Here is a 25,289-nt window from a genome sequence, read left to right as displayed (position 1 = left end):
AATTCAACCCCCAATACTGAAAAAAAAAGAAAATTCAACTCAAAAAGATACTGTATAATCCCATTTATGGAACATTTGTGATATAATTACAGATATGAAAAACAGATCAGTTGTTGCCAAAGTTTAAAAATGGGAAGATGGGCTCAACCATTAAAGAGCCATCACAAGGACATCTTATGATGGCGGTAAAGGAGTATTTTGATTCTGGTGGTGATCATACAAAGCTTGCTACCTGACATAAAATTGCAGAGTGGGGGACACACAAACACAGTCTAAATGATAAAGTCTGAACAAGCTCTACAGGTTGCAGCAATGCCAATTTTCTAGTTTTGATAGTACACTATGATTATAAAAGGTGTTAACATTAGGTGAGGCTAAAGAGCATACAGGAGTTCTCATACATTTCTTTGCAACCTCCTATGAGTCTATAATTATTTCAATGTAAAAAATTTAAAACATATATTTACATATATATATATATGTATATATATATACAGTTAGATGGAAGAAAAAAGTTCTAACATTCTATTGTATAGTACTACAGATGATCATAATGTACTATATATACTTTTTAAAACTAGAAGGATTTTGAATTTTCTCATCTTAAACAAGTGATAAGCATTTGATAGAATGTTTGAACATTCGAACATCACATAATACAAACATGTATCAAAACATCTCATAGTACCTCATATATACAATTTGTATGCATCAATTTTTAAAAATTAAAAAATTTGAATTGAAATTTTTCCAGGTGCAGTAGTGCACACCTGTAATCCCAGCAACTTGGGAGGCTAAGGCAGGAAGATCACAAAGTCAAGGCCAGCCTCACTCAGCAACTTAGCAAGACCCTCAGCAACTCAAAATAAAAAATAAAAAGGACTGGGATATAGCTCGATGATAAAGCACAGTACCAAAAAATAAAAATAAAATAGGTTTTAAAATAAAATATATGAGCTTATGTATTACATTTTTAAAATGTCAGTAAATAATAAAATTTTAGAGTTGCCACTATATATATAAGACACTATGGTAAGGCTTTTATTTATTTTTTTTTTTAGTGCATTTTTACTTTCTTTTTTTTAAATTGTTGGTTGTTCAAAACATTACATAGTTCTTGATATAGCATATTTCACACTTTGATTCAAGTGGGTTATGCACTCCCATTTTTACCCCGTATACATATTGCAGAAATGGTAAGGCTTTTAAAGACTTAATTATAAGTGAACATATTTTCTGTTCAGAAGGAGTTCACAATCTGGTAAAAAAAAAAAAAAAAAGGAGCATAGAAGAGTAAAGGATTAAAAGAAAAAGTAGAGGGGAAGACAGGAGGAAAGGGGGGGATTCATGAACTGAAATCAATTTCCATGCATGTATGAGATTGTTGGGATGAACCCAACTACTACGTATAACCATAAAGCTCTGATTAAAAAAAACTAAGAATGAAAGAAAGAAAAGAAAAAGTAAAAGATTAACTGTACATAGCAGGTAAGATAAAAGAGATATAAAAAGTACAATGTGCGACCACCATGAGAAAAACAGCTCACACCACACTATTATATCAGCATAAAGACAAAGACTATTTTAATTGAGCTTATAAAACACTAATTTTAAAGCAAAAAATTTTCCCATGGCCTCGATTATAATTTCAAAATGTATTCCTGAATTTAATTTCAACTCCATATAGTAATTAACATCAAAGTAAGCAGAAAAGACACTGTGGTACATGAGTCCTGCTGCCTAACTAAAGTGTACTGAAGTTCTTATTTTTCTTTCCAGTTAATGATTCTTTTTTTTTTTTTTAATATTTATTTATTTTTCTTAGTTCTCGGCGTACACAACATCTTTGTTGGTATGTGGTGCTGAGGATCAAACCCGGGCCGCGCGCATGCCAGGCGAGCGCGCTACTGCTTGAGCCACATCTCCAGCCCAGTTAATGATTCTTAAAAGGGGGGAAATCTGCATTAGTTATTAAGATTAATCTATTCAAACAAACTTATACTGCACTCCTGAAAAAAAATTCCATTAATGTAAGGATTTCAGGAATACACAGCAAATTTCCTAACTATTCTTTAATTCTTGTAGAGGTAGTTTTGTTGGAAAAAAAAAGAAAAAGAAAAGAAGAGTTACTAGATTGCACTATCACTGACATTTTAAATGGAATATCCTTCCAACAACTTTAAAAGCTTATAAGTAGAGGAAAAAAATAAGAACTTTAAGGGCTACAACTGTAGCTCAGTGACAGAGCACTTGCCTAGCATGTGTAAGGCACTGGGTTCAATTTTTAGCACCACATAAAAATAAACAAATCAAATAAAGACATGCTGTCCATCTAAAACTACAAAAAAAGAAAAAGAAAAAAAAAGAACTTTGACATTAAAATAAATTCTTACAGTAAAGAACAGGAGATGGGCATCTTGCCAAGTCTTAGGCAAGGATCAAGGCACTTCTGTCTTGATCAAGACACTCTTTGAATTAGCTTTTCTTACTGTAACAGACTTGTTCAATGGCAAGTGAATTTAAATTCTCACCATGTTTTGGATTCCTTTTCAAACTTGGCTGTGGCTGGGGTGGTGGTGGTGGTGGAGGTGGAGGTGGAGGTGAGTCTCTGTCATGACTTATCACTCTATCCACTGATCCATATATTGCCAGAGTCAGACAATTATACCAGCCCCTTAACACCAGACCATCAGTATTCACCTGATTGAGGGGATAGGAGAAATAATTCAAATTGATGTTTTAATATGCCAGAAGTAAACTGAAATCAAATTACTTTATGGTTCAACTAAAGACCCTACAATATGCTAAAGATGCAAAATTTCATATTAGCAAAATTCACCCAGAGGCAGTTTTTATGTAGCACTCTAGGGTTTCTATATCTAAACCTATCCTAAGACTATACATCTCCAGTCCTATACATTTTGTTAGACGTATTCAAAAGTATAACCAGACTCTCAACAAAGAGCAATGAAAATGAAATTAAGTGGGAATTATTGCTAACTAACAAACTAAACCAATAGCTACAGGGGCCACAGAGATACATTTTTTTTGTGCTTAGTCTCAAAAATAAAGTCCATACAAACGTACAGCATTCTTCTTAAATGCCCAAATTATATCCAGAGGTATATTGTATGTGCCCACATTGTACTTAAAAAGTATGGCTATCCAGAGACATTAAACAAATTGTTTTTAAAAAGAAAATTTCTCCTAAGATCAGACTTTACCAATGCCATTAACTTTTCAATCTTTCCTTATAAAACAAAATTAGCAACTTTGCTTTTCAGAGCTTATCTACATTAACTGCTAGATGATCACAGTAAATATTAGAGGTGGTCAAAACAAACATTATCATTTCTTTTTAACAAACAGAGTGTTGAAAGAATCTTCATTAGAAATCAATACCCCTCTCTGGGCACAGTGGCGCACACTTGTAATCCCAGCAGCTCAGGAGGCTAAGGCAGGAGGATCACAAGTTCAAAGCCAGTCTCAGCAACTTAGCAAGGCCCTAAGCAACTCAGCAAGCCCCTGTCTCAAAATGAAATATAAAAAGGGTTGGGGATGTGGTTTTCAGTGGGTTCTATCCCTGGTGCCAAAAAAAGAAACCAAAACTCTTGGCTTATGAATTCTCTTTCAACCTCACCATAATGGGTAAAATGAAGTAATAAGTATCACTGAAGCCCCTTCTGAAGGCAAATAATGAAGAAAAAAATTATTATTCTCCTTAGTAAATTGTACAGAAAACTGGGGAAAGGCTCAAAGACTATACCCAGGGATTGATAGCAACTCTAAACAGAAATCCCATTTAAAGGAAGATAAACACATAAGGAAGATAATTTTTAATCTAAACGTAATTTTTAATCTACCCATTCCCCCAAAATCAAACAGTAAGTTGAGGAGTCCCTTAGAAAATCACTATTATTTTTGCATTTAACTTCTATTAGATGCTTCTAGAATGGCATTTGGCATATAAAGAAACAAGACGTACTTCTAGTACATAAGGAATAAAAACGAAGAATGTATTTTTTAAAAAAGACCTTATTTAAGGTTCAATATGTCTATTAACTTATCTGTTTGTATCTGCTGAACCTGCCCATCTAAATAAAAGAAAAGGCAACTAAAAAAATATTAAAAAACAAAAAAGGGGGAGGGTTGGGGTTGTGGCTCAGTGGTAGAGCCCTTGCCTCGCATGTGAGAGGCACTGGGTTCAATCCTCAGCACCACATAAATAAATAGTTGTGCCTAACTACAACTAAAAAATAAATATTAAAAAAAAGAAGAAGAAGAAAAAAAAAGGCACAAATGCTGGCCTCTTCAGACTCAAATATAAAATTAAGGGAAGAAAGACTCTTAGACTCTTTAGGTAGAGAAGGACATTGTAATGTTTTTGCTCCATTTTAAAACAACTTCAGAATACAAAAGGACACAGACAAGAAATGACATTGTACAGCACTAGAACCAAATTCTGTATCACTGATTTATTTCAATCAAAAACTGTGAATGAAAATGAGAACAAACAGCAGTAACAAAGTGAAAACTGACTTCCACAATTACCTTTGAATTGGGTCTAAAGATGATAGATGTATTCTCATCATATTCCAGGCTGCCAAAAGAATAGAAATAAATATACAGGTTCAAATACTGAACATCACAGACCATGAAGAAATCTTTCCAAATTTGACTATCTGAATATAACCAAATAATATATTTTTGTTTGGATTCAATAAATCACAAAATTTATTTGCTGCCCCAAAAACTTCATCAAGAAAAAGTATAAATCATATTTCCATGGACTGGTTTAATTGACTTTGGGTATTTTTACAAGCACTCAAGGTGACTGTAACGTACAGCTAGAGTAGATAGCTACTCCATTACAGTCTTTTAAAAAAACGTCTACTAGGAAGAAAAATTTTAATCACTCTAGGGCTGGGGGCAGTTTAGTGTAGAATGCACGCTTAACATACATAAAGCCAACAGTTCAATTTCCAGAACCAAAAAGACAGCAAACAATCTTTTTTTATCAATTAAGTACTGACATAAAAACATCCTACTTTATGAAAAAATAGCTATTTAGATTATCTTGATTTCCTGTCGTTTAAAAATAGGTCAGGCAGGGGCTGGAATTGTGGTTCAACACCACATCAAAAAAAAGTAAATAAATGAAATATAGATATTGTGTCTATCTACAACTAAATATATAAATAAATATTATAAATATATATATATATATTTTTTTTTTAAATAGGTCAGACAGAGAACAGATAGGTGGTAGGGTGCTTGCCTAACATGCACAATGACCTAAGTTCAATCTCTAGCAATACGATAAAAAAGAGAATCGAGGAAAAAAAGGTTAAATTATCAACTTCATAATAAATGAAAAGGAGCAATTAAAAAAAAAATGAGGTGGAAGAAGCTTCCAATTCCAGAGAGGAAGAGAAAATTTTCCATTTTTAAACTGCCTTAATTTTTTTTTTACTTTATTGATCTTTAAAAGTGAGTTCTAAATAAACCCACTCAATGATCAATTTGATTGCAGACATGTTAACAACCATTGCTAATAATATCTAGCATGTATTAAATAATCCCAAGTCTCATTTCCCAAAATGTTACTACAGAATTTCAAATTGTGCAGTAGTATGACATAAAAGACGCCCTCAAAATAATAGCTCTCATTTGCTATTTAACTTCTTTAAAGCAATCTTTCTGGGCTGGGATTGTTGCTCATTGGTAGAGTGCTTGCCTAGCAATGTGTGAGGTACTGGGTTCGATTCTCAGCACTGCATATAAATAAACAAAATAAAGTTCATTGACAACTAAAAAAAATTTTTTTTTAAAAAGCAATCTTTCCCAAATTAAATGACTAACAAATCATGATAGTAGCATGTGTATAAGAAATGCATGTACAAGTAAAAAGTAAACAAAAGGTGGCTAATGTTTCACACATATAAAATTTTATTCTGTCAACTCAACATCTTCTTAGAAATTTGACATTTCCTTTGTATTATCAATCAATAAAAATTAATCCTAGAATGCAGGTCTACCACCAGAAAAGGGCTTTTATCCCATCTAAAGAATGAAAACATTTTGCTTATTAACTCCTGAATTCCTGATGAAATTACCTAGCAGGTACATACCTTCCCAACCTATCAAAAACTGGGGCACTTGGTTTGCTTACATTGTTGAAGAATAAGTCTAACTGAAATGTGTGCGGAGATGTCTCCCTGTGAATGAAAAAAAGGTACAAATATCAGCCTTTCTAACAATTAGTTCTATATTAAAATAAAAATACATCAAGTACAAAGTTAAGAGCAATCCTAGAATTAGGACATAATATCCTAAGGTTTAAGTAACAAAAGTACACAGTTAACTATGGTATTTAATGAAATCTATTCATATTCAATTCAAGTAACCAACTGTTCACTTTATTATTAAAAATAGTCCTGGTATAGTGGCGTATACCTGTAATCCCAGTGACCTGGCAAGAGGACCACAAATTCAAGGCTAGCCTTAGGAACTTAACAAGACCCTCTCTCAATGTTGCTCAATGGTAAAGTGCCACTGGGTTTAATCCCAATAAACAAACAAATATTAAAGATAAAATTTTAATCATCAAAATCCAGATTATTTGAATCATTTTTCATTTGCTACTTGGTAATTACCTTAAATATTTCAAGTTTTAATGTGTTTAAAGATAATTATTGTGACATCTAGTGTTCTGTTTATCAGCAAAAAGAATTATAAAGCCTAAATTAAAATTTGTATAGTAACAATTTTCCAATTTTGAGTTTTCTCTTTTTTGGTAGATTTTATAGTTAAGATTAAATCCTCTTTAATTTGTATTAGACTAAAATCTTCTTATACTTAATGTAAAAGATACTATATCATAGCACCCTTGACTGAAATTCCTTAGGCTCAACTAAAATTTTGATTTTAAACATCACATGCTTTATTGTTCATTTGCATAAAAAAGTACTACAAAAATGATTCCTTCATGAACTTCTGATAGAAGTACAAACAGGTACAATCATTCTGAAAGGCAATATGGCAATAAAATTCAGAAATCTGAAAAAAAATTCTTATCATTTGACATAATCTAGAATATTTCTATGAAAATACTGATATCAATCAAAGACTTTTTTCAAAAGCATGTTAACATGCTATTACCTATAATTTCAAAACTAAAAATCATCTAATGGTCCCATTATCAAAGGACTGTCAAATCAATGCAGCTATTATAAATCATATAATCAAATAATACTTAACACTATAAAAGTACTCATATACTATAAAACAAACAAAAATACAAAAAAGGATAGAGTCAAAGCAACAGCATACATTTATTTTACTTGAATTCAACCACTATGTGTCTAGCAACTCTACTGTCTTCCTCCTATATTTCCTCTTTATACTAGACCACGGCCTCCAATGTCTTAAGAAAAAACTTTTGAGCTCCCAAAGGCTCAGGTCTTAGGCACTGAAAAACAATGTAAAGAATCAAATATGGAAGACAGTTGTGGTGGCACAGGCCTATAATCCTAGCTACGTTGGAAACCTGAGGCAGGAGAATCACAAGTTGCAGACCAGCCAGCCTTAGAAACTTAACAAGACTCTGTCTCAAGACTCTGAAGTGTAGCTCAGTAGTAGGGTAGGGTTTAATCCCCAATACCAAAAAAAAAAAAAAAAAAAACAACAAGAGAACACTTGGAATGTAGCCTTTGAGTTACCTCTTTAAAAGACCCCTGTTGTGCTGCTGATATAAAAGATATGGTATATATAACCATTGGGACAGGAGTCCCTGTGTTCTTCTTTGCTAGCAAAGCAATAAACCTTCTTTTTCTTTTTTCTCAAAACCGTGTTCTCATTATTGGATTGGCATCGGAGACAAGGACTGAGCTTTCAGCAACACTATTAAGGTCAAAATGTATTCCATAGTATGGCTAGACCATGAAATGGCATCTAGCCACAGCTAACTACTAGCAGACATGTAACTGTGGTGTAAACACCAGAAGGCAGTGTGGTTAGAAACCAGCAGTGGTAGATGTGGGTAAGAAGTCCACTTGGATGTGCCATCATGCATAGGACAGAAAGATGAAGATGCCACATAGTTGGCATAGGCATAAAGGTGTCAATGTATCTGCCCTAGGTAAGAATCCAGGCTATGAGCCAGGAGAAAATAGCTGGCCTACCAGGACTCATGCTCAGTAGTTTCTCTCTACATATTAAGATCTAGTCCCGGGGCTGGGGATGTGGCTCAAGCGGTAGCGCGCTCGCCTGGCATGCGTGCGGCCGGGGTTCGATCCTCAGCACCACATACCAACAAAGATGTTGTGTCCGCCGAGAACTAAAAAATAAATATTAAAAATTCTCTCTCTCTCTCTCTCTCTCTCTCTCTCTCTCTCTCTCTCACACTCTCTCTTTAAAAAACAAAAACAAAAACAAAAAAAAAAAAAAGATCTAGTCCCTCTCTGAGGACTGGTGCCTCTTCCCAAAAAGTGACGATTTAGTCATTAATATAATTTCTCATCTACCAAACTGGCAAAGATAAATGACATTTATAATTGGTTAAGACAGAGTAAAATGGACTCCCCCATTGGAATACAACTTGGCAGCATCTCTAAGGATTAAAAACAAAGACACTTAACCCAGAATATCAGTTCCAAGAATCTCTACCATAAAAGTGTGCTGGAGCACACAGGATTTATGCAAAAGACTCCTGGAAGAAGCAGGCTTGGCTATCAATTCTGCCTTTCCACTGCTCTCACCTCACTTGGCAGCCCTGCAGGTTTGAATATCAGCCTGGGCCAGCCATAGAGACCACACCAAAACACAGGAGGACTGGCACATGGACTTCCCACTTGGGCAGCCTTCAGCCCTGAATTTGTCCTACACAAATGATACCTGTTACTTAAAATAATGTCAAATTAGTCACCTAGCCATGTTCCCTACTCCTGGAACAGGACCTTCCTTTCTATTTCCTGGTGATACACCAGGGGAAATGTTCTACAATGTTCTTATAATAGTGGTCTACATTATTCTTTGAATACAGCCCTTGCTGCTCTGCCACTGCAACTTATTTTAAAATGAACATGTTTCTTTCTCTTCCTGTCTTCCTAATCTCTCCCATCCCTAATATCAGGGGAAACAGGATTACCTTCTTTCCCATTTTAGGCAGATTTATCTGTCCTTGAGTGTACACCTACCACAGGAACGAAGCAATCCAGACTTTGGGTATGGTACTGGAAAATCTCAGAATGACTATCTCCCAAATTAAGAAGTCAATCACAACTCCAACAGAGAACATGTGGAGGAATGTAGCCCATGAATCACCTCTATAAAAGCCCCCTGTTCCTGATGATGGGCAGAATCACAGCCTTTAGGACAGGAGTCCCCTGTGTTTCTCCTTTGCTGGCAAAGCAATAAATCTTTTTTTTCCCTTTGTCTCAAAAAAAAGAAAGAAAGAAATGTCTCCAGGCACAGTGGTGCAATGTAATAAATATTCATATCCATTGCAGCTAATGACAGAAATCAATTTTGCCTGCTATGGTGGCCAACTTCCAAGATGGCCCATTTCCTAGTATTCACAACCTGGAGAGTCCCTTTCCACACTGTCCTACAGTATGTAACCAACAGAATATGGTAAAAGCTATAGTTTCAGTTCTAATACTAAGTTATAAAACACACTTCCTGAGCCCGCTCTCTCACTTTTGGATCATTCCTGGAAGAAGCCATGTCATGACGTGATAAGAATGGGTCCCCATGGGGTGGATCTCTTAGCAAGCACACAAGTGAGTTTCTTTTCTTTTTTTTAATTGCCCATTGACTCTTTTTTTTTTTAATATTTATTTTTTAGTTTTTAGCGGACACAACATCTTTGTTTGTATGTGGTGGTGAGGATCGAACCCGGGCCGCACGCATGCCAGGTGAGCGTGCTACCGCTTGAGCCACATCCCCAGCCCACAAGTGAGTTTCTAAGCAAACTCTCCAGTCTCACTCAAATCTTCTAAAACTGTAGGCAAGACTGTAGCTCTGACCTGAATCTTGACTACAACTTCAGGAGGGAACCTGAGCCAGCTAAGCCCCTACAACTCCTGACCCTCAAAAACAATATAATAAAATAAATTTTTACTGTTTCAGACTGTAAAAAACTGCAGTTATTTGTTAAAGAACAATACATAACTAATAAACCTTTCTTGGTCAAAAGCATTATAATTAAACAAAACTGTGGTATATGCTATCATTACCCTCTCTTACATTCTACATGTGATAAGAAAAGTAGGAAGAAATGTACAGGAAAACATGAGTTTTAATTTCTTTTTAGTGAAAAAATATAAAAAGTGAATAACAATGAATTCTCTTTAAAAACATTAAATATGCCCATTTTATTTTTATGTTTTAATTTTTGAATAGTACTTCTGAAGATTTTATGACTATTTCTGTAAGAAAATAACTATTTTTCACAGGAAGAAATAAGCCTTTAATTTTGATTCTGTCCCTTAAAACCATGAAATAGTAGGTATAACTCTTTTATGTAACAGAAATTGAGCTACCCATAGTATCTATAGAATGGAATGTGGTATTGACACATGAAACTAATATCTAGGCTATATTAAAAATGCATGTAAGATATATTTATTATATATATTCATGTTCCTACAGCCAAAATGTGGCTTATAACTCTAATCCATGTATTAAAATAATGATTCATGTTAAGTTCTCTGTTTTTGTCGGTTGTTAAAGTTATTTGTATCTCCATGTCAGGATGATGGTCTTACATTTTAATTCCCACAGAACCTAAGAAAGAGAAAGTACCAAATAATTACTTAGTAATTACAATTAATGGCTCATTTGAAGCTACTCATTTATAAAAAGATACATGTACTGAACTAAGAAGATCACTGAGTTGTAAAAACTGGCATCACAAAAAAATTTAAATAATGCGTTAAAAATACATTTCTAAATATTTAAACTAATTCTTAGTTATTTTCAAGGAAAAAGTCAAATTAAAGGGCTAGGGCTGTAGCTCAGTGGCAGAGCACTTGCCTAGCAGGTGTGAGGCACTGGGTTTAATCCTAAGCACTATATAAAAATAAATAAATAATATAAAGGCATTCTGTCCATCTACAACAATAAAAAAAATTTTTTTTTTAAAGTAAAGTTAAAAATACTTTATTGCTGGGCATGGTTTGCACACGCCTGCAATCCTGCTGGCTTGGGAGGCTGAGACAAGAGAATCGCAAAAAAAAAGCCAGCCTCAGCAAAAGCAAGGCACTAAGGAACTCAGTGAGACCCTGTCTCTAAATAAAATACAAAATAGGGCTAGGGATGTGACTCAGTGGTCAAGTGCCCCTGAGTTCAATCCCAAATACCCCCCCCCACAAAAAAAAAAACACTTTATATACTTGATTATGTTATCCCATAATATTTTGGAAAATGTAAATGCATTTCTACCAACTTTTTTAAAAAAAGGATAAATTTTTAAAAATCTTACCTACTACTTAGGTCAAATAATTCCTCCTTTCAAGTTTATGATGATAAAAGCATTATAAAGAAAACTTAAGAGTTAATTACAATGCAAAGTGACCATAAAGTTTCAACATTTTATTATTTGCAAAATAGTACCTTAAAATTCTGCACTTAAGTTTCAACCACAGTGAGTCTCAACATCATGTACATCCATAAGACTGGGATCCAAAAATTAGAATAAGATAAACTCCATATTTGTACAAATATGTCAAAATTGACTCTACTATCATGTATAACTACAAAGAACAAATTAAAAAAAAAAAAGAAAAAGAAGTTATTTCAGGGACTGGGATGTAGCTCAGTGATAAAGCACGAGCCTAGCACTCACAGTGAGGGCCAGGATTTGATCCCTCAGCACCCCAGTCCCCACACACAAACACACACCCATTCCCACAAGAATAAGTTTCTAAGACATTCTTTAGTTTAAAAAAAAAAAAAAGTTTTGCAAAGAGAGTAACTTACCCATATGCTCTATTGTCAGGCAGACTACTATGGGCTCTCACTCCTGGGGGTATGACTCGAACTTCATTAATATAAACCACACATGGAAAACGAACCACATCTATATGAGAACTTTGCTTTAAAAAAGGAGGGAAAGAAGAGACACATTGTAAGCAAAACAATGCTTCCCAATTCAAAATATGCTCATCTTTTAATTATTTTCATTCAAAGCATCACAAATAACCTTAAAATAACCATATCATTAAATATTTTACAATGATGTATAAATCATTTTTAATGGCTGATGATAAAATGCACCTGTTAAGTCTTTCACTTAATATAACATTTTCTGCAGTGCATTATCTCTCTGCTGATATTTTGCTTAGATCAATATAGTTCACAATCTCTTAAATGAAACTTTTGGAGCCAGTTGCCTTTCAAAATCCTGACTTTTTGAATTTTTAGAAAGGTATATGATACAAATACTACATATTACCTAAGAATTCCAGCAGCTTCTGAGACATCAATATCTTATAATCAAAACATCAATATTTCTAAAGCAATATGTATCAACATTCACACTAAATAAAGATTAAAACTAGTATAATATTGGTTCAAATTAGATTGGATAGCTAAATTAATTCAGGACAGTTTCAAGGTTTTATTATTTGCAAAAATAATACTTAAAACTTTTAATTTCTGAATTTTTGAATTTCTGGTTAAAAGGTTGCAGATCTATACTTAATTAGCTTACTCTGCTAAATTTTACATACTAAATAATTCAAAGGATCAGAAAAACCATTTAGATACTGAATAGCTGAGGAACTCACACACACACAAAAAATTAAATGGACAACATAAATTATATTTACTATATACTTATCCCTATGTAATATTTTTATTATAAAAATGCAACTCTGTGATCAATAAAAAAAATTCACATTGATTTGGAATATTTTTCATCATTTTTTCCTAGCATTTCAATCAACCATCATTTTATTTAGTGGTTAAAGTTCACCATAGGTTCACGTTATTTGCATTTGGAAAGGCTAGGTCTTGAAGCTGCAAAGAATATCATGCCTACCATAACAGACCAAAGGAACAACATGTTCAGGTTAGGCTTCCCTGGAAATGTAACAGATGACTTCCTAATTTTGCATTTTAAACTTGGAAATTATAATATATAGGCATAGAAATCTGCCAGTAATATGTTCATTATTCAAATGTACTTCAAACTCTCATTGGAATAAAATAAATGGGATAAACTTAAAGTGAGACTAACTGCTAATTATTCTCCAATATCCACTTTCCTCCTCTTCTAGAGAAATTTTAGCTGGGCATAAGTGAACCAAAGGCTATTTCCCAGATTCCCAAGATGCAAATGTGAACATGTGACTATTAAATTCCTTGATATAAATGAAAATGATGTAAGCAATTCTGGGTCATGCCCTTAAAGAGAAGGTTCAGACTTTTGGACCTGTCTTCCACTTTTTCTTCCAATGGTCTAGAATATAGACATTATAATGAGCTATTATGGACAATACAGGCAACGTTATAAATGATAGCAAATGATACAGATGGAAAGGCTGGGTCCCCAACACTGTAGAACCGTTTTATGGGCCCTCGGTTATTTTCAACTAGATTACTGAAAGAGAAATCCTATTTTATGTAAAGCTACTATTACGTTTGTTTTTTGTTAGAGCTGATCTTGTATCCCAATTATTATGATTATACCTTATACAGTCAACTAATACTACATTCAAGGGGTTGGGGCTGTGGCTCAGAGGAATAGTGCTCGCCTACCATGTGTGGAAGCACTGGGTTCAATTCCTAGCACCACATACAAATAAAATAAAGATATTGTGTCCACCTATAACTGAAAAAAAAATCACATTCCTTTTATATAAAAGAAATATAAAACAACTTACTTCAGAAAATAGAGAAAATGCCATGATACAAACAGTACAGACAAGATGCTTTAAAAACTCAGAAGGGTACTTACCTAGCTCAGATTTTGAGCAACCATTTTTGGGGGAAGAAAAGATGTGTCAGGGAAGGTATCCCCAAAGAAGCTGTACCTAAGTTAAGTAAGTCTTCTAAGAAAACAAGAATCAGTGGAAGAGAGAGCTTTCTTGGCAAAAGGAGAAAGAAAGCATGTACAAAAGAATGTAAAGAAGAACTTGGAAGGTTCAAGAAATTGCAAGCATAGTTCACCATGCCTAGAGAGCAAAATGAGAAAGGAATGTAGGGCAAAGTAGCTGAGCACAACCATCAGAATTACATGAAATAATTCATCCACAGCCAGAAGGCAACTTCATATCTGTATCCCCTGAATGTCCCTCAGGCACCAAAAACGCAGCAATTCCAAAACCTAACTCTCCTACATTAGTGATGGCACTATTATCCACACAATGCCCAAGAAATTATCCTTTTGTTTCTCATTCTCATCTAAATCATCCATTCATTCAAACACCAATTCCTAGTGATTACATTCTTTTTAAAAATATTTTTAGTTGTAGATAGAGACAATACCTTTATTTTATTTATTTATTTTTATGTGGTGCTGAGAATTGAACCCAGTGCCTCACACATGCTAGGCAAGTGCTCTACCACTAAGCTACAATCCCAGCCCCCTAGTGATTATATTCTAAATAGCTCTCGTATCTATATTCCCTTCATTCCTGTTGTCATTCCTTTAATTCTATGACTACATCACTCTAATCTGAATTATATCAAGAACAATCCTTCATACATGTATTTTGGAAAATAATGATCATCATATTCAACCATCATTAACTACCCCATGCTCTCTCCCCTCCCCTCCCACCTCTCTGCCCTATCTAGAGTTCATCTATTCCTCCCATGCTCCCTCTCCCTATCCCACTATGAATCAGCTTCTTTATATCAAAGAAAACATTTGGTTTTTTGGGATTGGCTAACTTCACTTAGCATTATCTTCTTTAACTCCATCCATTTACCTGCAAATGCCATGATTTTATTCTCTTTTATTGCTGAGTAATATTCCATTGTGTATATATGCCACATTTGTTTATCCATTCATCTATTGAAGGGAATCTAGGTGGGTTCCACAATTTAGCTATTTCGAATTGTGCTGCTATAAACATTGATGTGGCTGTGTCCCTGTAGTATGCAGTTTTTAAGTCCTTTGGGTATGAAGACACAAATTGGTGTGAGTATACTATGTATACAACCAGAGATATGAAGAATTAAGCTCTATATATGTAATAAGAATTGTAATGCATTCGGCTGTTATACATAAATTAAATAATTAAATAAATAAATAATTGCTTAGTGGGCATCATTATAGAAAAATCTTTAGTATATCAATGATTGTTTATTTAGGACTCATTCCTAGAAATGAAATTGCTTGATCAAAGGATATGAATGGAATTTTGGAATATAGATCATATATTCACTTTCCATAGGAGCTTCACATACTCTAAATTTATCAGTTTAGATTCTCTGGATATGAGCATGTGTACATTCAACATTCAGAACCATTGTAGGAATTACAATATTTAAAAAAAATATATCCAATTTGAGAGGTAATAAATGTTATTACTTGTTACTTTTAATAATCTTATTTAATTACTATTAAGTAATAATATTTTCCATATACTGACTTTTGTTTCTGCTTTTGTGAATTATCTGCTCAAATATTTTATAGACTTTTTTCTATGGGGCTTCTCTTTATTTTAAATCATAGGAGTCTTTTATACCTTAATAATGGTATAGACCTGTTCTTACAAATATATTACTTCTAGCTCCTCTATAAATTTCCATTATGTTTGTTAATAAACAGTCCTTTTTAGCAAACAAACAAACTAGCTGGTTTTGTGCTTTTTTTCTTGCTCCCCTCCAACCCATTCTCCTACTGCAACATGTTCTCCCTAAATTATAAATACATCATCCCCCTGCTCTTTCCTATAGCCAAGCCAAATTCCTAGGTCTTATAGATAAGATTGGCTTCTTAATCACTCCAAACTTATACCCCTAGCATACCATGCTCTTTTTCAACTTCATGCATTCATTTATGCTGTTCTCCTGGTTTAGAACCTTCTGATACCCCTCTGCCCCAACTCCCTGTAGATGTCAACTTTCTTTTCTTTACTGGAGACTGAACCCAAGGGTACTCTACCACTTAGCTACATCCCAAGCCCAAGACAGGGTCTCACAACTTGCAGAGGTTGGCCTCAAACTTGTGATCCTCCTGTGTCAGCCTCTGGAGCAGCTGGGATTATAACTTTCAAGAGAAAAGTTGATCAAGCCTAGTTAAGCACTTCTCCCTTGTGTACCCAAAGTCCCTTATCAAACTGAATTGTAATTGACTCTTTTAACTCTCCTCATTAAAATATATGTTGCAAGGAGATGAGAACCAAGTCTCAGTTACTGTATATTCACAATGTCTGGCATATTTTTTTAATGAATGAAGAACTTTTAATAGGTGCTTAAAGGGGATCAAATTGTTCTTAGAGGGTTATAAAAAATACAAGCAGGATGACAATAGGAAATCATGGAAGGTTTATGATCAGTCAGGTAACAGAAATGTGAAGAAGAGACTGGTCAGATTCTATGACTAAGACACATTTATCCATAGGAGTTATTGTGCATTTAAAGATCACAGCATAGCTATCTACAGCTCCTTATCTCTAGAACTACCTTGTCTTCTCTTTCTACCCTCTCCCTTAGCTATCTTATCTGTTTCTATCACTAACGCAGAGGAGTTACAAATTAGTTTCATAAACTTTAAAATGATCATTACAAAGAACTTTCCAGCACTGACCACCTCCCCAAGACTATATTTTAACCCAACCATTCTACTCTGAAAAGTAATAATAAAGAAGTAAAGATGTATAAAATAATTTAGGCCCAAGAATATCACAACACTGTTTATAAAGCCAGAAATCGAAATGTATGAGAACTTAGTAAATAAATAATAACATTACTATTTACATAAATATTATACATCCAATTTTAAATATTTTACTGAATACTCTTTTGTACCTTTTGAATTTGTACCTCATACATGTATGACATAGTCAAAAAAAGAAAATTTTTTTAAGTGAAGTTTACTTTTTAAGTGATATATATGCAAATTTCTCGATGTACAAGGATGCACAACACAGGTGAAAACAGAAACCACAAACAGTACTGGAACATTAATGTAGGTAGTGGGTTCATATGTTTAAGCATAATCATATTCACTAGAAGATTTGGAAAATATTAATATAAAGAAAACCATTGATTACACCTATAAAATTCTAATACTGACTATAATAGGTGTGGGGGAGAAAGAAAGGAATTTACATCATATCAACAGGAATATCAAAATATAGCATCTCTCTACTCATATACTTGTTTACCAGCTAGTCCTACTTAAATCTGACTTTAAACAATTTTTCAGATATATGTTATGTTAATTTTAGTTTTACCTTGTTTTTTTTTTTTTTTTTGTGTGTGTGTGTGTGTATGTGTGTGTGGTACTGGGGATTGAACCCAGGGCCTTGTGCATGCCAAGGCAAGCACGATCTACCAACTGAGCTATATCCCAGCTCTACCTTGTATTCTTGATTTGCAATGTTAAATGTTTTATTCATTTATTGGAATATTATTTCCCCATCATCAAAGTCTGTTAATAAATTTAACTGCTTATCTTCTGAAACCAAGAGGATTGGCCTTATAAATGTTTAAAACTTCCTTATGTAATAAAAAGGGGATTATTGCAAAATACATAAAGATACAGAATGAGCAAATAGTATTAATGACAGTTGTCACTAAGAAAGGTGATACTATGAAAGCATAGCTTTTCAGCATTTTCTAATTTTTCTAGAATGAAATTTAAATTTACTAAAATATTTATTTTTTTCATTTTTATAAGAGTATCATACAAACCACAAACATAATTTGTAATTCACTTTGCACCACTCATATCCCTTTAAGGTAAATTAAAAGTTTAACTTCCCTAGCAGATTACAAATCCCTCTGAGAACAGACAATAGATTTTGTTTTATTTTTACTTATATTGCCCCTCCTGGAACTGTACCCTCACTTTCAAAAGTATTTTTCATAAGCCAGCTGCAGTCACACATGCCTGTAATCCCAGTAATTCAGGAGCCCAAATTGGAAGGATTGCAAACTCCAGGCCAGTCTTGGAAACTTAGTGAGGTCCTAAGCAACTTGGTGAGACCCTGTCTCAAAATAAAAGGGCTCGGATGTAGCTCAGTGATAAAGCACCTCTGGGTTCAATCATCAATACAAAAAAAAAAAAAAAGGTATTTTTCATAAATAGTTTCTAAATAGATTCCCAACTTCCTACTGGGCAAATCTGGCTTACTACTAAACACACAAAAAACTAAAATTATCAGGCTGGTGTTGTAGCTCAGCAGTAGATTGCTTGCCTAACATTTTCGAGGCACTGGGTTTAATCCTCAGCACCACATAAAAATAAATAAATGAAATAAAGGTATGTGTCCAACTACAACTGAAAAAAAATTTTTTAATTAATAAATAAAATTACCAGGCATGGATACAGAGCTCAATGGTACAGCACTTGCCTAGTATGTATGAGGCCCTATGTTTGATCTGCAGCACTACAATACAAAAATCTAAAAAAATAAAAGCTAAAATTATCTTTTTCCCATCAAATTCACTATCAACAGCCCCACCAGTTCCCTAGTCTCTAAAACTAAAATTCTATCATTTAACTACAATATTCAGCTTCCATCCTACTGAATATGTGTAGTTAAAAATTATATCCAAAATGTATCTTATATGTATTCCTTCCTATTTAGTATCACTGGGTCAGAGTATACCATGGCAGGAAAATGCATGCTGGTGTATCTTAAGCTAGTTATGCCATTTTAGGAAAGACATCTCACCTCTCGGGCTCCATTTCTGTATTTCATGAAGATAAACTACCTTTTCAAAATGGATGGAAAAATCAGAGATAATTTATTTAAATAACCAACACACAATAGGAAAGATAGTAGAACGAACTGAATATAACTTTCCTACGTTTATACATGAATACACAACCAGTGAAACTCCACATCACGTTCAACTACATGAATGAGTTATACTCCATGTATATATATATATATGTCAAAACATACTCTACTGTCGTGTATATCTAAAAGAAAAAAATTAATAAATAACCAATATACTGCCTCACTCAAAGAAAGTATTCAGCCAGGCAAAGTGATGCATGCCTGCAATCTCAGGTACTTGGGTGGCTGAGGCAAAAAGATGGCAAGTTTCAGCTCCATCCAGGCAACTTACCAAGACCCTGTCTCAAAATAAAATAAAAAAGGGTTAGGGATGTAGCTCAGTGGTAAAGTGCCCCTGGGTTCAAACTCCAACACTGGAGGAAGGGGGGCAGGGAGTATTCAATAAAGGCTAACAAGCATTAATTCCCATCTGCTAAGTCAACCTTTCATTATGCCTTATTTTTTTCTTCCTGAATTTGACACCTGTTTTCTTTGAACAATTTTAGGTATTACTGATCAATTAATCTCCCTAATATAGTTCACTAACCATATAATTTGCCTGCTCAAAAACTTTCCACTTGTACAACAGATCTATGCTCCTTCATTGAACATTCAAGGAGCTCAATGATCTGGCTTCAAACTGCCCCTCAGGTGCCACTTACTTGAGCACACCTGAACAAATGACTATTCCAGTAAAATACTATCCTTTCCTAACTATAGCTGCGGTACATACCTTTCCACCAAAGACCAAGTTCATATGGTAAATGCCTAGATGAAGTCTTTCTTAATACTCTCAAAAGAAGAGTATCTCTCCCTTCTGAAATCATGCAGCCTTAATATCCACAAAGGAAGTTATTATAAACTAGAATTCTAATACGTCCAATAATGAAAAGCATTTTTTAAAAAGATGATAAACTCTAAGAAATCACCATTGTGCCTCTTTATGCACTTTGTCACATTCTAACTTGAATGATAATTTTGTGGAGCTAATCTACAGTTCAGTTAAACTTTTTTTGTGTGTGTGGTATATCACTATGTTACCCATGCTCTCACTCTCCCAAGTAACTGGGACTACATACAGTTCTACATCCCCAAAACCAAGTTGGTTCTAAATTTTTTGAGAAGAAACATTTGAGAACAAGATTTCTTATCTCTACCAGGCATAGGGCACACACCTGTAACCCCAGGGATTCAGGAGGATCACAAGTTCAAGACTAGCCTCAGCAACTTAGAAAGGCCCTAAAGCAACTTAGCAAGATCCTGTTTCAAAATAAAAAGGGGCTAGGGATATAGCTCTGTGGTAAAGCACTTCTAGATTCAATCCCACTATACAGAATTTTAATATTTATTTTTTTAGTTTTCGGCAGACACAACATCTTTGTTTGTATGTGGTGCTGAGGATCGAACCCGGGCCGCACGCATGCCAGGCGAGCGTGCTACCACTTGAACCACATCCCCAGCCCCCCAAAAAAAAGCTTAGCTCCCATAAATTTTTCTTTCAAGACTTGGTTCAAATGTGACCTCTACTAAAGCTTTCCCAGTCATTCCCAGAAGATGGCATTTACTACATGCCCTGTCTTCTCATGGCCTTCAATGTTCGTCTAAGAATGAAAGAAAGAATAATCCATTAAATAATGAATGAATGAATGAATGCCAGTTTTCCTAAACTAGAACAGTATAGGACTAATTCACCATATGCTTTCTTCAAATATTTACCTACTTTCTACGTCTGTATATGACAGCTTCTGCTACAACTATTGCTGCCATGTGGGTTTTCTAAAACTTAGCTGGAATTACAGTCGGAATACAGCCGTCATTAAACAAACCATGCCAACTGACCCACATGGAATGTAAGGCCAAATATTATTTCACTGTCAGTAAGATATAATAACCCAAAGTACCCAAACTTTTGACTTTTACTGACCTATAAATCATTCATTAAAATAAAAGATAATTGGGTTGGGGTTGTGGCTTGGTAATAGAGTGCTTGCTTCACATGTGTGAGGCATTGGGTTTGATTCTCAGCACCACATATAAATAAATGAATAGAAATAAGGTCCATCAACAACAAAATTTTAAATAAATAAATAAAATATCAAAGAATTAACCACTTCCCATATCATCACTATTTCACAAAACAAAGACTATTCATTTTAAACATTTTGCACTCAAACATTTATTGAGCACCTACATTTTTCTAGATACTGTTGTAGCACTGGAAATACAACCAAGAATAAGAGACTCTAGCTAACTTCTTGGAGCTTGATACAAGAACACACTCTTAATAAAAACAGAAGAAATAGTCTAGCTGGGTTTGGTGGCTCACGCCTGTAATTCTAGCTATTGGAGAAGCTGAGGAAGTAGGATCACAAGTTTGAGGTCATTCTGAGCAACTTAGAGACATCTTGTCTCAAAATAAAAAGGACTGGGGATGTAGCTCAATCGTACAGCGCTCCAGAGTTCAATTCCCAGTACCAGAAAGGAAAAAAAAAAAATCTTCGAAGAAAGAACAATTCTCTAAAATGATTTAAGTTTACATTAAGACAGAAGAGGAAGTTTGCGCGCGCGCGCTCTCGCGCACTCTCTCTCAGACACAGACTCACACATACACGCCAATTTCTCTTTGGACTTCGTTAAAGTTCATTTTCGACCGGCTTTCAGAAACCTGCAGTTAACTAGCTATATTCAAATATCACACGTTCAAGAACCCGTAAATAATTTGGTACAGAAAGATTGCTATACAACACTGTGCCCTCGCCCCTCAAAACGACAATTCATTTGCTTGCTGAAAATAATTCTGACTACGATTCCCTCAATTCTTCCTACTTCGAAATAGTCTCCACGCAAAGAGGTTGTACGCATCTCATGTCCTAATGGGTGAAACCTCCTTCGAACTATTAAAGTTTCATGACAAACTGGAGAACACTACAATCCTGAGCCCAAAGTGTGGCAAAACTTCCATTAGAAGAATCTAGCCGAAGGAATTCAGAAACGTCGTTAACTCGGGAACCACAGAGCCCGAGGGAGCTGCTCAGACTCCCGCACTACGGTCAGCGACCAGCTGCCCAAGACACCTCCTGCACCCAGAGAGGTTACCTGAGAACCTCGACCCTTCTCAAGGCCCAAAGTTGACAGAAAAACATAATAACACTAAAAAGTAATGCCAGCAAAGCAGCCAACTGCAGCAAGACGCCGCGGAGGGGGATGCAAGTTAAAGCAAGGCAAAGAAGGCTCTGCCGCCCCCTCCCTCAGACGCAGAGCTCACACCCAAGCTGGGGGATGGGGTGTGTGTGCGCGAGGAATTAAAGCGACAATCGGTAGGAGCAAAAAATCTAGGACGCTAACGATTTTTTTGTGAAAGTCCTCAAGTCGAGGAGTAGGGTCGGAAACAAGTGGCCAAGCCTTACCTCAGCGCTTGGATGTTTAAAAGTGTCTAAAAATAGCAGCTCCATCGCTGAGTCCACCGCCATGTTTGCCGCGGGCGGAGGACAGGGGGAGGACTTCCGGGGCAGCGCTCCAACTTCGGAGACTGCAGCTCAGGAGAGGGAGAAACGGAAGCACTTCCGGTGATCAGAGCCCCTGCGCTTCAAGCCTCGGCCTATCCCAAAGCTCCTTGCTGCCTGAAGCGGCCGACCCCGCCTTCTCCAGCGCGGCGAAGGGCGCCCTCTGAACGCCCAGTGGGGGACAGAGCGGGGAGGAGGGGGAGGAGACTACGGTGTATCCAGTGGTCCAAACCTTGTGGTTCTGTAGCGCTACGGAGCCACGACGACCTCCGGGAGGGGTGGGTGGAGAAGGCTTTGAAAGGCTCGAGGAGGGAGCATTACCAGCTCTGGAGGACCGGCCTCCTATATCGTCCCCAAAGCAATCTTTCTAGCATCTGGAGATGCAGTGAGCGAAGTTGCAAAGTAAAGCATTATTTTTTAGAAGAAAGTGTTGTTTCAGCAAATGGAGACTCTTTTGTTTTCTTACCTGTAAAATGTGAAGAATAATACGTAACCCATAAGATGATTGTGAGGATTCATTGAAATAAAATTCAAAGAATTGTGGAAGTGAAAATGTCATGAATAATATGAAAAGGTGGTCAGTGAAAAGACTGTCATGTACTGAAGAGTATTGGAGCAGCTGGAACTGCACACAGCTGGTTTCATCACGTAAATTGGCATAGGCCTCTGGTAGAGCACTAAGGAAATAGCAAGTAAAATTACATACCCCTCTTTTATGGAAAATCTAGCGCACATCCCAAAAATGCCTAGAAATATGAGAATGTTCATATACATTTCATACTTGCACAAAAGCTGAAAACCTAATTGCCACTGCTACACAAGAAATAAGTACAAGGAGGTGTAGAGTATATAGCAGGCGTAAAGAATGAACAAATCTGTGTCTTCTAATGTGGATAGTCTAAAAGCCAGAAGATGTGGCTCAGCAGCAGCGGTGCTTATATAGCATGTGTGAGGCTCTGGTTCAAACCCCACTACCTATTGAGAAACTGTGTAAAATAGCACTTACACAGTTTTGTAAAAAATGGAAAATAATATAAAATTTGAGGGGCATATGTACCATAAAATTATAAAGTACATTGAATGATTACAGAACTGAGATGGAGGGATTTGCAGTGAACAAGAACAAAAGGGCTTCAAATGCTTTGACTTTTTTTTTTTTTTTTTGAGAAAAAGGAAAAAGAAGGTATATTGCTTTGTTAGCAAAGGAGAAATGCAGAGGACTCCTGTCCCAAAGGCTGTGATTCTGCACATCAGCAGGAAGAGGTTTTTTTTAAAAGAGGTGATTCAGAGAAAATGAGATTAGGAAAGAGAGATCGTCAAGAAGAAGATCAGGGAGGAGAATGTCAGGGAGAAGAAGGCTGGGAAATAGAAAAAAAACATATAAGTTTCAAAGCCACAAGGGATACAGTCAAAGCATCAAATGCAACCCCTGTTACATTTCCCCACTGTCTATTTATAGCTTCCATTTCTATGGAAAGTGGGCAACCACATCTCCAAGGTAGTTCATGCTGAAAGTGGGTGAAGTAACCCAAAGTCCTTGTTCTCTGAAGAGTTAAAGGCATTCAGCATCAGGACAGTCCAGAGATCCACAGTGGCAGCTGGCAGGTGAGTGGAAAAGGCATACATACATCATGCTAAGACAACAATAAAGACAGCAAAGCATTACTTTTTTGTAAACAATTAGCACAAAAACGATTAGTATTTTAGCCATTCTCTAAAAACCATGAGGACCATAACACATAGTTTTTTTTTAAATATGTATTTTTCAGTTGTACGTGGTCACAATACCTTTATTTTATTTTTATGTGGTGCTGAGGATCAAACCCAGTGCCTCACGTATGCCAAGTGAGCACTTTAGCACTGAGCTCCAGCCGCAGCCCACAATTCATAATTTTATCAGGAAAAAAACAGATCAAGTTTATCAATATAGGAGGTTGGGAAGATTTGTATACCTATGAAATCAGACTCAAATTAACTTGGGACAAATTTGTGACTTTTATCATTCTTATTATTGGGCACTCTAACACAACCCTACCTTTATAGCGTCCAGCTTAATTTTGGTAGGGCTGACACAAGTATGTATGATAAGTTTTATTTTTTAAAAAACAATGTTTTTCCTTTTAAATGTCCATGTAGGACAGTTCTGTTAGGCTATGCTCTCCTGCAGGGTGTTTAAGACCAAGTTGTTGGACAAAATTGATCTTGTTCCTATCTATTTTTAAGCATCAGCTGAGATTCCTCAGAGATCACTCTTGGAGACATGTGCAAAGCCTCCTGGCTCCTTTAGCTTTCCTCTACCAGTGGTGCCACTTGTCAGGATGGTTCAGGGTCTGACTGACCATATGTGGCTTCTCTTGAAACAATCAGAAACATTTCTGTCTCCAATGACCCTTCTCTTTGCAGAATGTGCACTGATTGGCTTCCTGTTCTCTAGAGGTCCTCTCAATCTCCCTGATCAGCAGATCAGATCAGGAGGGGAGGCCTAATCGAGAAAGAATGTGTTCAGAGTTGCAGGACCCAGAAAGGGAGCCCATCATTCTCTGCATCCTGGCTGACCTTAGAGGGCAAGAGCCAAAATGTTGGCTACTTTTTCCTTGGCCTTTTCACTCCCTTGACTTTGGTCTTCGAGTTTTTGGTTTTAAACACTCAGCAAGCCAGTTTCACCAGTCTTAAAGAGAGACTAACAGTTTATAACTTTAATATCTATAACTTTACAGATACTGTTTTCATTTAATTGGGGTTAGTTTTAGTATGGGAAGTCAGCATTATATAGTAAAGGGAAAGCAAGGAACGAGAAACAGGGAAGCAAGAGGGCTGG

General features: G+C 35.6%; 1 protein-coding gene across 1 annotated transcript in view; it reads right to left on the bottom strand.

The window, feature by feature from the left end:
* The window catches only part of Virma (vir like m6A methyltransferase associated), a 65,611-nt gene extending 43,162 nt beyond the window's left edge, over nucleotides 1–22,449 (bottom strand). Inside the window, exons 1-5 of the mRNA XM_026383403.2 lie at nucleotides 22,376–22,449; nucleotides 11,983–12,098; nucleotides 6,132–6,218; nucleotides 4,552–4,600; nucleotides 2,532–2,700 (exon numbers count right to left, since the gene is read on the bottom strand). Of these exons, the coding sequence (XP_026239188.1) occupies nucleotides 2,532–2,700; nucleotides 4,552–4,600; nucleotides 6,132–6,218; nucleotides 11,983–12,098; nucleotides 22,376–22,438 (484 nt within the window). The 5' untranslated portion in view covers nucleotides 22,439–22,449. The remainder of the gene's footprint in view (nucleotides 1–2,531; nucleotides 2,701–4,551; nucleotides 4,601–6,131; nucleotides 6,219–11,982; nucleotides 12,099–22,375) is intronic.
* Nucleotides 22,450–25,289: the final 2,840 nt, after the last annotated feature.

This window comes from Urocitellus parryii, chromosome 7, assembly GCF_045843805.1.
Source record: "Urocitellus parryii isolate mUroPar1 chromosome 7, mUroPar1.hap1, whole genome shotgun sequence".
Classification (NCBI taxonomy): Eukaryota; Metazoa; Chordata; class Mammalia; order Rodentia; family Sciuridae; genus Urocitellus; species Urocitellus parryii.
The sequence above is the reverse complement of the archived record's forward strand: the minus strand, read 5'-3'. Positions and strand labels throughout refer to the sequence as shown.